The sequence below is a fragment of the Pan paniscus genome, chromosome 16 (genome assembly GCF_029289425.2).
Source record: "Pan paniscus chromosome 16, NHGRI_mPanPan1-v2.0_pri, whole genome shotgun sequence".
Lineage (NCBI taxonomy): Eukaryota > Metazoa > Chordata > Mammalia > Primates > Hominidae > Pan > Pan paniscus.
Genome location: NC_073265.2, coordinates 19,723,817 through 19,738,040, shown reverse-complemented (window position 1 = coordinate 19,738,040; position 14,224 = coordinate 19,723,817). Strand labels below are relative to the sequence as shown.

Here is a 14,224-nt window from a genome sequence, read left to right as displayed (position 1 = left end):
ATATATAAAATATATAATATGTAATATATTGTATAATATATATTATATAATATATCGTATATTATATAATATATATTACATATAATATATAATATATTACATAATATATAATATATTACATAATATATTATATTATATATTATGTCATATATATTATATGTAATATATTATATAATATACTATATATTATATATTATATATTACATAATATATATTACATAATATATTATATTATATATTATATTATATAATATATATTATATATTTTATATATTATATTATATAATATATATTTTATATTTTATATATTATATTATATATTATACATTATATATATTTTATATATTATAGGTTATATATTATATAATATATAATATATTATATATTATAGGTTATATATTATATAATATATAATATATTATATATTATAGGTTATATATTATATAATATATAATATATTATATATTATAGGTTATATATTATATAATATATAATATATTATATATTATAGGTTATATATTATATAATATATAATATATTATATATTATAGGTTATATATTATATAATATATAATATATTATATATTATATATTATATATTATATAATATATTATATAATATATAATATATTATATATTATATAATATATTATATAATATATAATATATTATATATTATATAATATATTATATATTATATAATATATAATATATTGTATAATATATAATATATTATATATTGTATAATATATAATATATTATATATTGTATAACATATGTAATATATTATATATTGTATAATATATGTAATATATAATATATGTAATATATAATATATGTAATATATAATATATAATAAATATAATAAAAATATATTATATATTATATATACTATATATCATATATATGCACACACATACATGTATTTACATATACACACATGTGTATTTTGATAAAGTTGCTGAAAAGACAGCACTGGGGCGGTGTTAACTTTCTGAGCAAATCCTGCCATGCAGGTGAACCATTACCTGAGCTTGCTGAAGAGACGTGAAGCGATCCCAGCTGACAAGGGAAGCCACTCTGCCTTCCTGCTCCTGCCACGTGGCTGCCACCCAGGCCCGCAGGCTCTCCTCGGGGGCATCATGAATCAGCTGCAGCCTGGCCTCAAGGGCTGGGCGTCTGCTTGTGAAGAAGCTGTCTGTGCACAAGTCCAGGGGGAATGCCTGTGTCACAGGGAAAGCAAGCTGTCATACTGTGCCTGCAGAGAGCCGTGTTCACCAGGGGACTAGTCAGTACATACAAAACTTGGAAACCGGCCAACCGATACATTCTTTCTCTCAAAAGATAAGTAAAAGTTAATTGATATAAAAGCAATTTATTAAACTTGTTTTTTAGAGTAATAATTTGCAAAAACAGCTTTTCGCTTGGCTGAGTGGACCTCTGAACAGGCAGATGTGCCCATGTCTGTGAGCTCCTTGGCACAGTGCCTGCGACACGGCAGGTGCTCGGGAGGGCTGATGCTGATGGTACTTTATACGAAAGGTCTAAATGTAAGGTGGAGGCTAAATTAAAGTTTAAAACTTCACATACTTACATCTTAAATTCTATTACTCAGATTTTTAAAATAAGTTATCACCTTGACCTGTGGATGACCCAAAGGACCGTAACAGAGATGGTTTCTGCTGGCTGTGGACACACGGTGGCCAGGTGGGCGTGAGCCACGGATGTGTGCAGAAGGACCTACTTGTGGGGCAGGGGCACTGGAGTACCTGACAGGCGTTTCTGAAGACATCCGGAATCCCATCCATGAAGATGATGTCCCACAGGAGGAGGCCATACAGGGTGCTGAAGGTGGACCCTTCGCCATGAATCCCTAAGACAAGGTCACACACACACACAAAATCTGTTTTATCTGTTTCTTCCAAAACACCACCATAACCTACTGCACACTCAATTTCAAGAAAATAATAGAAATATTTTAGATTCAGAAGCAAATGCGGTTTTTGCGCCATTCCCAGTTTATTTTATACAGTATGTTGTTTATATACAGAGCCTTAAGGGCAAAAATCTTAGTAATCATAGAAAAATTCAAATGAACATTTCAAAGCCACAAAGCAGTGGTTCTCAAACTTGAGTGAATAACCTAAGAAACATGTTTAAAAGAAAAATAGGCAGATACCCTCCTCAGGTTCCCAAGGCTGGGACTTAGCAGGGCTGGGCTGGCACAGAATCCCCATGCAGGCCCTGATGCCGGAGGTCCCTGGGCCACCCCTGAAGAAATGCTTCCCTAAGGGGACCTCCCGGAGGCCGGCAGCAGCCGCCTCCGTTCTTGGCCTCAGCAGGTGCTGCTCTGATGCACCTCATCCCCCTGGGTACTACACTGCCCTAGCCCAGTGCTTCCAATAGTCAAGGCTTTTACAGAGACATCTGGCCTTAAAGATCACCCACTTCAGTGCCCCTCCTCACATCACACAAATGTTTTACTGACTGGGAGATGACCTGAGAGACAGAAGTCAGGTGCTGAGGTCACAGAGTCAGAGGCAGGGTCTGGTGTGGGATGAGGGGGTCAGCCTTGGCACAACACACAGACCTGTGTCCCTGAGCAAGCCCCAGCTCATCCAGCTGCCCTCCAAGTCCGTACTTCTCTGCACATCAGCCCTCCCGACAGAGGAGGAGGCCACATGGATGCCTCTCCCCACAAGACCACTGGCCAGAGGAGGTGCTGACCACCAGACCCCCATCCTGACACGCCAGTACTGGCAGCAAAGCTCCTCTGGCTGGTCCCACCTGACACGTACAGGCCCCAACCCATCTGCGTGGGACCACAGTGAGTGGGATCAGGGGCGCTGTGAGAGCAGAGGGCAGGCAGCCACAGCCCGTCATGCCTGCCTGGGTCACCTCTGTCCTGCACTTCTGAGGCTGTGCTGCTCTCTGTCCTGCCTTCCTGTCAGTTCTAGCCCCTCATCCCTGCAGCCCGTCTCAGGGATTCAAAAGGACAGCAGTTCACTCAGGACTCCTGGCTGTTGCTACGTCTTCCAGGAGGACTTTTCTTCCTAGAACACTTCATGCTCTTCCCCAGCCAGGAGTGGAGCTAGGACCTGATTTCCAGTCAGCCTTCCGTCCTGGTGAATACACTGACGATCAGGCAGGAATATAAAGGCCAGATCATTTCTGAACTCCTTTTGTTTGTTTTGTTTTGAGACAGGGTCTCACTCTGTCACCCAGACTGGAGTGCAGTGGCACAATCTTGGCTCACTGCAGCCTTGACCTCCTGGGGTCAAGAGATCCTCCCACCTCCGTCTTCAGAGTTCAAGTGATCCTCCTGTCTCAGCCTCCCCAAGTGCTGGGATTACAAGTGTAAGCTACCGTGCCTGGTTCGTTCCTTAACTCCTAAGTGGTCCATGCTGTGCGTTTGTGTTATAAGTGAAATCATTTTTGGGGCAGTACTTCTGAGTAATTCAGAAATCACCTCCCAGAAGAGGTTGAGATCGCTCTGACACAAAATTCCCTGTGGCATAAAGCCTGGCAGCCAGAGTTCAGCCCAGTTTCACGGCATCGATTTTAATCAGGGAAAAATGGTTTCTACTCTGGGAAAGGAATCGTGTGTTTTTCAGGCTCATGGCTCAACTGAAAGCACTTCAGCGCTTCCACGTCCCAGCCTGCTTCCTCCTCCAGCGAGGGTCCAGTTTCCACGTCTCTCGGGGCCTTGAATGTGCATTCTATTCTTCTATTTCTAACCATTTCAGGCCTACTGTATCTCTCTGTCTTCACTGGCATTTGCACGTCTTCCCCAATAACATCACCCTTCCCTGTAAGTAATAAAGATATTATGTAGATGAATCTCAACACTCATCAGAAAGAACCTGGGCTTTGTAAACTCCTATCTTGTAGTTGTCTTTCTATAGTACTTGTTAATCTTCCGAACACTCGGGGAATACTGAAATCATGTCCTGATTTTCACACATTTGAAAATATCAGTGTTTTTAACACTGGTAACCCTGCAGCCCGGGCACAGGGAGAGTCCTGCCAGGCCCAAGGGCGGAAGGCTCAGTGGCTGTTCCCGAAAGCGACTAGCATGGGCCGCAGGGCCCCTGAGAGGATATCTGGGGCCAGCTTCTAAAATCCCAGGGAAGGGGCAGGAGAGAACAGAAGGAACACTGAATGGAACTGGGTGTCCGTGGGGTTGAGCACACTGTCCCCCTGACTTCTGTACAAAGGTTTGTGCAGTATCTTCCATAACAAGAAGTTTTTATAAAAGAAAAAAGATCAGAGCCAGGCCCTGTGGGACAACTACCCCTGACCTACTCCTTATCATTGATAAGGGGAAGAATGGGAAGACATCCCCCAGCCCACAGCATCTTCCACTGTGAGCAGAGGACAGAGAGAGGACAGCAGCCCACTGCTGACAGCCCATCCAGTGCTGCTGCTCGTCCACCCGGGGCTGGGTGCCACGAGAGAAAGCCTGCTCAGTTACCCTGGTCAAAACCGCTGCGTCTGTAATGGGCCAGTGCCAGCTCCTCCACAGAGCACAGGACCGTGGTGGGATCAGCGGCCTCCCCGGCCTCCATCACAAACACAGACTTGCACATCCCACGCTGTGGGCACAGCCTGCCTGTGATGGTCACCTGAAACAGCAGCAGAATAACATCTATTAGCCTGAGGTCAGCAAAAGTCCCTGAAAACCTGCCTGTAGCATCGTGAGGATTGACCTCCCTTACCACAAAGTCAGTCACTTAGTAGAGCACACAGCGTGGGGCTCACACACGCAGAACTGCGGGGATGTGACAGCTCGCTGGTCCGGCCCTGGGAGAGCCTCAACCACCAGAACTGCTCTACAGGTCCCCAGTGAGTAAATGAAACTGGGGCAGATGCTGAGAGGCCCCATTCAGGAGATCTGTCACTCAACCCAGGGTGTGACCACACCAAGCAGCCCAGTCTCCTCAGGGAGGAGGGCGTTAGGGGGAGACTGGGAGCAATGGCCACACAGCCGTCCAAAACGAGTTTTAGATTATTCCGAGTCTAAAAGAAAACACACACTCAAAACAGCTCTTAGGATGCTTCTGGTCCAAAAAAACCAGGTACACGCGCCTAAGTCCAAAGCACCCACAGGCTCTTTCCTCACGTGTTTCACATCTTGCACAGCCATTTCTGGGAGCTGCTGGAAGAGGTGCTTGAACTTTTTACAGCTCGGAGACTCTCGCAGGCGCACGGCTCGCTGATACAGTGAAAGGCGGTGTCCCGTTCTGACTTCCGGATCCGCCAGCCCCTCTGTGATGCACTTGATAGTCTGGCAGAGAGCATGGTCACACATCAGGCTCCTAAAAAAACCCATGGCAGCTTCCATGCATTTAGTTTGACAGAAAAGCCCACTGTTTATTATTGAATTTTGCTGATTAGCAAATGAGCAAACAGCACTTCTAGAGATTTAGGCTGTTTCCTTAGATCTTATTCTGAGGATTTCAATGCATCTGGCAACCAGAGCCTTCACAGTCAACGTGCTGGAGCGTGACCGGGCTGTAATCCAGGTGGACAGTGGATCCCAGCAGCTGCCCCTCACAAAGGGTGTGAACTTCAGGGATGCCTGACTTTACAGGAAAACTTAGCTCAGTGGTTCTCAGGACATCACCTAGGCAGCTTTGTAGGAAAACATGTGTCCCACCCCGGATCCACACAATGAGAACCTCCAGAGCAGGAGCCCAGGCATGGGGGCCACATCAAAGCGCCAGGTGAATCTCATATGCAGTCAAGAACCATGGAGCTGCTTCAGATTCCTTATTTACAGGGACAGGAGCCAAAGGTTTGGAGGAATTACAAGTATTTCCCAAGGCGATTCAGAGTCAGACAAATAAACAAACACAGAAAGCCACAAAGAGATACTACTTCACACTAGGATGGCTATAATCAGAAACATGGAAAATAAGCATTGACAAGGAGGTAGAGAAACCAGAACCCTCACGCATTGCTGGTGGGAATGTGACACTGGTGTAAACACTGTGAAAAACAGTTCAGCCACTCCTCAAAAAGCTCAACACAGAATCACCACAGGACCCAGCAGTTCCACTCTCAGGTATTCCCAAAAGAATTGAAACCAGGGACTGAAACAGAGGTTCATGCAGCATTCTTCAAAATGGCCGAAAAGGTGGAAGGAACCCAGCGTCCATCAACCAATGAGTGGCTAGAAAAATGTGGTATCAGATGCTACAGTGGAAGTGTGTTCAGCCTGGAGAAGGAACGGAGTCCTGACATGTGCCACGATGCGGGTGAAGCTCAGAAACGTGATGCTGAGCAAAATACACCAGACATAAAACCACAAATATCGTAGGATTCCACTTCAATGAAATGAATGAAATGAACAGGCACATTTACAGACACAAAAAGTAGATGAGACGTCGTCGCCAGGGCTGGGGGAAGGGAAAGCGGGGCGTAGTTGCCTAATGGCTGCAGTGTTTCTGTTTGGAGTGGTAAGTGGAGAGGCAATGGTCACACAACATTATGAGTACCATGAATGCCACCGAACTGTACACCTAAAAATGGCTAAAATGCCGTATTTTAGGGATGTTAAATTTATTTTACCACAATAGAAACAAAAAGTGAAAGAAAAAATAAAAACCAAGAAATTGAAAATCAGTGAAGGCTCAGGCCATCCAGAGTTGAGTGGCTGAAGGAAATGAAGATGGGAGAATGAGACTCTGAAGGGCACCCTGTTCGCTGGCAGAAGACGGTGCTGGGCAGTGGCAGCCTGGCCTCGGAGAGGGAGGGCCCAGCTGGCTCCACCTCTGCCCTGGCCAGGCCGGGGCTGGCTGCAGAGCACTTTGCAGGAATTAGCACTCAGCTAGGCGATCCCTTCCCTGGAGACTGAGGTAAAGATCAAAGAACACTAATGAAATAACAAGAGCTATGGCCAGTAAGACCTCTGGAAACAGATTAGGAGGAACTAGGCTTAGCTCAAATCTCAAAAATAAGCTCAGTGGCTTGTCTACCCACTAGCAGAACTGTGAACAGAGGGGAAATCTGTACTCTCTTGAACTTTTATTTCATTGAAAGAAAGGCGAAAGAAACACAAGCTTTCTCCTTCTGTATTTGGTTCTAGGCTACCAGATGCTTTCTCTTGCTATTTCAGCCTCAGTAAACACCGAGTGGTAAGGAAGCCCCACACCCTCCTCCATGAGAGGAAATAGCTTTACTGGCTCTTTCCCTGATATGTGAGGTAACAAGGCACTTTTTCAGTTTACGGCAATAAAAACAAGATGTCATATTTCCTAACCAGTGGTCATTTTTTTCCACCCCTACATCACCCTGATTCACTTAATGGGCCACTGAAAAAATCAAAAGCTCCCAGAGGCACAGTCCCCTCCATTCAACTCAAATGCAGGGCTGGAATAGAGACAGGGAGGGGCCTGCTGGCGGCCACACAAAGAACCACTGTTGCTGCCTAGCCCACAGGCACAGGCTCTGCGGCCTCACCCGCCTGGCTGCGGTGGCCACAGAATCCCTGTGCTTCCACGTGTCCCTAGATCGCCACCACAGGGAGCACTGGTGCCTGCTCAAGGTCAAACAACGCTTCCAAATGGCAGAGCAAAACACCTCACAGAAGTACAGAGTCACGCATAAAGGACCTGCAATAAGATAGGGAAAGGAACGCTTTCTCGCCAATCTTTCTACCTAGAGACCCTGTGCTACAAATCAACAAAGTCACCATTTCCAAAACAAACACCTTCCTTGAAGGCACTTGCTGACGGCTGAGTCATCTGACTCTCCCTCTCCCTTAATTCCTAGATCCTGATTCCTAAATGCCAGCACAGAGTCCACAGTCAGCCCATCTCGCCAATCAGCAAAGAGAAGACAAAAGCTTCCAGTCTCTATGCTCATGCTGTGCTGGCATCTCTGGTATTCTTTTGGGGTTGGAAGAACACAGACAAAAGAAGAATGTTAACAAAAGAAATACATGTTCTAATTACATGTAGATTTTAAGGCATTAAGTTTGCCATATTTTAAAAGTTGATTCTAAAATGAAAAGGTGTTTCAGATATGTTTTGTTACTGAGTACCGGTTCCAGGCGCTTCAAGTGCTGGTGTAAATTAAGGGCCAGTCGATCCCACCATCGGCCTCTGCTGTCAGGACAATAAATTCTCTGAGACAAAAGGCTTTCAAGTTCTCTGACGGCTTCCTATTGCAACAATAACAAAGAAACCTCATTAGATTCACAAAAAATCCAGCTGTAATGATATTTACAAGCCCATAGGATTGGTAAAGCCTATTTATAATGCATATCTTTCCATTCTACAATGAGGCCAAGGACCCCGAACTGACAGGACAGGGACTTTGAGGTGCCTTCTGGAGTGGGCATGAGTTCCCTAAGGCATCCTCACTTTTCACCCGGTCCCTGCCGGCTGGCACTGGGGTACAGACTTCTGTGAGTGCTGCAGAGTGTTATCTGCAAACCAGTCAACCAGTGCAGAGTCGCACAGGGTCAAGTTCCAGGCAGCTGAGCACTGGTCACAGTTGGCAAACCCACATACTTCTGGGAACACAGCAGGTCACAGGACCAACTGCAAGAGGGATATGGGGTGGGCAGGAAAGTAATGAGGGGTGTCCTCATACAAACACCCTACCTCAACAGGAACATTCTCTGGTCTAGATTATGTACAGACTGTTCGGTCATTCTGTTTGTTAATCTTCTGTGGCTCATGGATGTCTTTGTAATATGGAATGATTTACCCCAGAAAAATGCATAAATCCCCATACACATGCAAGTTTGAGATTCACAGATTTCCCCAAAGCCCACCCATCACTCCCCTGGGATTCACAGACCCCAGGCCAAGAAACCAGCTTAGCACATCCTCTTTGTAAGATCCCATTTTCTTTTCTTCTTGTTTTGTATATATATATTTTTGACCATGCCTGGTCTGGAGATAACGTTTTCAATATAGAAATATCAAACACAACAAAAGTGAAATCTAGCAATTTCACAAAGTTTAGGATACGACAAATTTCTGATTTGTGATTATAAATTGTCTCCAGACAATCCATGACAGCTGACAGGGAAGCAAAAGGAAGCAAAAGGTCCCTCAGAGATTTCTGGGGACCTGCCAAGTCTCACAAGGAGTTCTGAAAGAGACTCAGGCTCAGGCTGCAGACCTGTGGGGCACCCTCCAGGATGGTGGCCGCCACCCCCAGGCCATCCTGGGACACAGATTCATCAACACACAGGCAAACAGAACAGCTGTCCATCTTCACCTATCTTCTCTCTACTAATCCAAGAGACAGCGGGCTGCCTACATTAAATATGCCCTCATTGGCCAGGCACAGTGGCTCACACCTGTAATCCCAACACTTTAGGCCCCCACTGTCAAAGCATCAGAGGCCAAGGTGGGCAAATCACTTGAGCCCAGGAGTTCGAGATCAGCCTGAGCAACATGGTGAAATCTCACCTCTACTAAAAATACAAAAATTAGCTAGGCATGGTGGCGCACGCCTGTAGTCCCAGCTACTCAGGAGGCTGAGGCGAGAGGATGACTTGAGCCCAGGAGGCAGAGGCTGCAGTAAGCTGAACTGTGCCACTGCACCCCAGCCTAGGTGATGGAGTGAGACCCTGTCTCAAAAAGACAAAACAAAACAAATATGCCTCCATTATATTACTGTGTGCTAACCAAATAAGCAGGAAATGCTGAGAGCCCGACAGCTGTCCCTTCACATGTTTAACGCCATCACATCAGTAATTGTGGGGGGCAGGGACCTGTGCTCTAACCTCATACATGTGAAGTCTCTGCAGTATTTCCACAAACCGAGACAAAATCCTTGTATAAATCCACCCAACAGTGAAACACCGCAGGAAGAGTGGTAAATCTTCATGGCATCTAAAATGAAGACATATACCAGTAGTTTAATAATTTGGTTAATTTAAGACAATAATAAGAAGTGACAAAGCAGACTGAATTCCTATCTTTTAAAAAGGTATATTCTAAATACTTTCAGTTGTGTACAATTTTCTACACCACAAACCTACATTCTCACAGCCAGCTGCCACGTCCTAGGTCACTCAGACAGTGGAGTAAGATGAGAACTCATCATTCTAAACCAAGGTCAGCAAACTCCGGCCCACAGCCAAACCCAGGGTCTGCCACCTGATTTTCTATGTCCTGCAAACTAAGAATGGTTTTTATGGTTTTAAATTGTTAATAAATCAAGAGAATAATACACTTTGGTATGCGAAAATTATATGAAACTGAAATTTCAATGTCCACAAATGAAGTTAACTGGAACACAGCCAGGCTCATTCATTTGCATACGTACTTCTTGTGGCTGCTTTTGCACTAAAACAGCAGAGTAAAGTTGGTGCCACAGAGACCATATGGCCTGCAAAGCCTAAAATATTCACTACGTGACCTTTTACAGAAGTTTATCAACCTGTGTTTATAGTAATCTAACTTCTTGTGATTTTTAAGTCAATATGATTTCTCTATAAATATACAGCTGACCCCTGGACAACACGGGTTTAAACTGCACACGTCCACTTATATGTGGATTTTCTTCTGCTGCTGCCACCCCTGAGACAGCAAGACCACGCCCTCCTCTCTCTCCTCGTCCTCAGCCTATTTGCTGTAAAGACAACAAGGATGAAGACCTTCATGATGATCCACTTCCACTTAACGAACAGTAAATATGTTTTCTCTTCCTTATGATTTTCTATTTTTTTTTTTTCCCCGAGACGGAGTCTCGCTCTGTCACCCAGGCTGGAGTACAGTGGTGCGATCTCAGCTCATTACAACCTCTGTCTCCCAGGTTCATGTGATTCTCCTGCCTCAGCCTTCTGAGACTGGGATTACAGACACTCGTCACAACACCCACCTAATTTTTGTATTTTTAGCAGAGACGAGGTTTCACCATGTTGGCCAGGCTAGTCTCGAACTCCTGACCTCAAGTGATCCACTCACCTCTGCCTCCCAAAGTGCTGGGATTACAGGCATGAGCCACCACGCCCAGCCCCTTATGATTTTTTTTTTTTTTTTTTGAGACGGAGTTTTGCTCGTGGCCCAGGCTGGAGTGCAATGGCGTGATCTCAGCTCACCACAACCTCCACCTCCTGGGTCCAAGTGATTCTCCTGCCTCAGCCTCCCGAGTAGCTGGGATTACAGGCAGGCACCAAGGCCTGGCTAATTTTGTATTTTTAGTAGAGACGAGGTTTCTCCATGTTGGTCAGGCTGGTCTCAGACTCCCAACCTCAGGTGATCTGCCAGCCTCGGCCTCCCAAAGTGCCGGGATTACAGGTGTGAGCCACCGTACCAGCCCCCTTATGATTTTCTTAATAACATATTCTTTTCCCTAGCTTACTTTATTGTAAGAATACAGCATATAATGCATATAACATATCCAATGTGTGTTAATTGACTATGTAATCGGTAGGGCTTCCAGTCAACAGTAAGCTATTAATTAAGTAGTGGGGAAGTCAGATGTTACACACAGATTCTTGACTGTCTGAGGGGTCGGTACCCCAACCCCTGCATCATTCAAGGGTCAACTGTATATCCTAAATGATTTTTTCAAAGTGGCATCTGAAAATACTAATTTTTCTCATCACTATGTAACAACAAAGGAAAAAATGTCTTAACAAATATTGAAGATGTTTACCATTTTCAACAAAATAAAAGATCATGTGCTGTGTACCTGGAAAGTTCGCTTGAGCTGTCTTTTGCAGAGTTTTTAAACACCTACTTGAATTTCCCTCAGAAGAACCCACCTACCATGCTTCCCACATCCGTCCTGCTGCTGGCTTCCCTCACGTTTCAGTTCAGCTCACCAGTACTCAGGGAGGCCAACACTCCTACAGTTGGCATGTGACAAGTCAAGTATGGGGTTGGCATGTGTGTTGCCCAGGGATCTGAGTTATATCAAATTCACTTTAAACCTTCAGACATTTCCTTCTATTTCACACAGCACTTTCATTCTAGGCAAAGCACGTACAAAATTCAATTCCACAGCTGGTTTAACCACAGAGAAAAAGGAGTATATTCTTCATGAAGAAAACTACTGTAAGTGTTTGGAACAACTTGGTCAATGTATAAATTTTGGCAGGTACCTAGAAAAACTCTGACCTCAGAGAAGGGTGGTTTTTCAGTCTGTTCCAATCCCTTTTTGCACACTGAGCGAGCTCCTTAGCTTCTTCCCAGTTCCCATTGGCCATTGCGGAAGAAATGTCACTCAGCATGTGCGTGGCTGCTGCATATCTGGAGGAAAATGCCATCCAAGTTCCAAATAAGAATGAGCATTCCCATAGAATGACCACATCCTAGCCACTAGATCTCACTCTGAAAGGTAAAAGTGTGTTTTTTAAAATATGAGGGCCACTTAAATTTTATTCTAATAATAATTTATCTTAACTACATTACTGGAGTGGCCCAGAACTGATAAGAAAGCCCAACTAGAAAGATAAAAACATTTATGCTGTATTATCACATAACATGTTCCATTCTATAAATGTGATATGGATCAGCTCATCATTCCTGATTTTGGCACTCATCCATTCATTCATCCATTCACTCATTCAACAATATGACAGCAAACATGTAAGTGACATCAGAATTATAGTCAGATGTAGATCTGATAATTTAATCATTTACAATCATAGCTAGCCAGAGGGATGCTGCCCAAGCTAAGAAGATTACCTGGAATATTTCAAAATAACTAAGGGATGCTCTTTGGGAGATGGCAATGCTGAAATGTTACAACACAACTTAGCTTAAGAAAGACAATTTTTCATCGCTCCTTTAGCTACCAAAAAACAAAGACATTTGACCAACAAATTCTGTTAACACTGTGAGTACATGTTCATTGTATTTTGGTCTCACATCTAAAAGAAAAGCATGAAGTACATAATATCATTATGTACAAACACTGTAAAGTAAGAGTAAAGAAATTGCCTCCAAATGTAAAAGTTTGCTCACAAATTCTTAGATCTCATTCTTTTATAATATGCTGCTCATTCAGTTCCATGGCTTCAAACATTGTCCATATGCCAGTGACTCTCAAAATGTTGACTTTTTCCAGGCCAGACCCATTCCCTGAGCTCCTGACCGCAAGTCCAATGCCACACACAACAGCTTCAACCAAATGGCTGAAGAGCACCCCACACACTGACGCCTCCAGCACCAACACCTCTCCCAATCCCCTTCACTGAATGGCGCCCCACCCCAAGGCAAAACACCAGAGCCATCCTTGATCCACTCCTCGCCTTCTCGCCCACATCAGAATCAAGTCTTGTCTTTACTGCTTCCAAACTGCCTCACACACATTCACTTCTCTCCACTGCCGCTACCAACAACCCAGTCCTGGCCACCCCCACATCTTAGCCAGGGGTCTCCTGAGTTCCTCCAACTCAGCAAGCTCTTTCCTGCCTCAGGGCCTGTGCACATGCTATCTCGCGGCCGGGACGCAGGCACCCAGACCCTGACACAGCTACCTCATTCTCATCCTCAAGTCCCACTTCAAATGTCACCTCTCCAGGGCCACTCTGTCTATAAAGAACTTATCCAGCCTGTCCCTCAATTATCACAGCACTTCTCACACACTTTAAATAGTGGTTAATTTCTATCTCCCCAGGAAACATAGCCCCATGATGGCTGAGGCCCTCTCTTGTTCACTGCTACAACCCCTAACCAAGTCACATAAAAGGTACTCAACACTCATTTGTACTGAATGAATAAGAAACATTTTAAAAGGATAAATTATCTCAAGTACAGAGGTAAACAACAAGGGTTTCCTGGCCAGGAATCACATTACCAGATATTGAATACTATTACCTTTCCAGAAGTCAATTAAATCCAGTTTCATTTACATCTTAAGGCCCTCTGCTTAACCAAGGGAGTTTTCATTATTTTTATTATTTACAGCACACTTACTTTCTAGAAAGAATATGAGATGCCTTTTGAACTTGTCAACCATGGTTTTGTCATAGAACTTGGGTATAACAGTAAGAATGACAATTAAAATAATAATGAACATGTAGTAGGCATTCCCCATAGCCCAGGCTTTAAGCACTTCCCATGCACCCCGCACATATCTGTAAGAATATACTATTATTCTCCCCATTTGACAGATGAGGAAACTGAGGCACAGGGTGGGTTCACAGTTCATTGGTATAGAAACTGGAACTTGGCTTCAGAGTATACATTCTCACAAGCCAGAAAAGCATAAAGCCAGTAAAAACAAAAAAGGTAAAAAAGATATG

At 43.9% G+C, this 14,224-nt stretch overlaps 1 protein-coding gene across 8 annotated transcripts in view; it reads right to left on the bottom strand.

Moving 5' to 3' along the window:
• FAN1 (FANCD2 and FANCI associated nuclease 1) overlaps window positions 1-14,224 on the bottom strand; it is a 40,132-nt gene that overhangs the window by 13,088 nt on the left and 12,820 nt on the right. For 4 of the 8 annotated variants that reach the window (XM_024925612.4, XM_008961823.6, XM_034938449.2 and 1 more), the window contains exons 6-12: window positions 12,093-12,224; window positions 9,749-9,857; window positions 8,048-8,167; window positions 5,123-5,287; window positions 4,475-4,625; window positions 1,770-1,873; window positions 1,029-1,223 (exon numbers count right to left, since the gene is read on the bottom strand). In XM_024925612.4, coding sequence (XP_024781380.1) covers window positions 1,029-1,223; window positions 1,770-1,873; window positions 4,475-4,625; window positions 5,123-5,287; window positions 8,048-8,167; window positions 9,749-9,857; window positions 12,093-12,224 — 976 coding nt within the window. The remainder of the gene's footprint in view (window positions 1-1,028; window positions 1,224-1,769; window positions 1,874-4,474; window positions 4,626-5,122; window positions 5,288-8,047; window positions 8,168-9,748; window positions 9,858-12,092; window positions 12,225-14,224) is intronic. The other 4 variants (XM_055098800.2, XM_055098799.2, XM_055098801.1 and 1 more) reach the window with 1 other exon arrangement.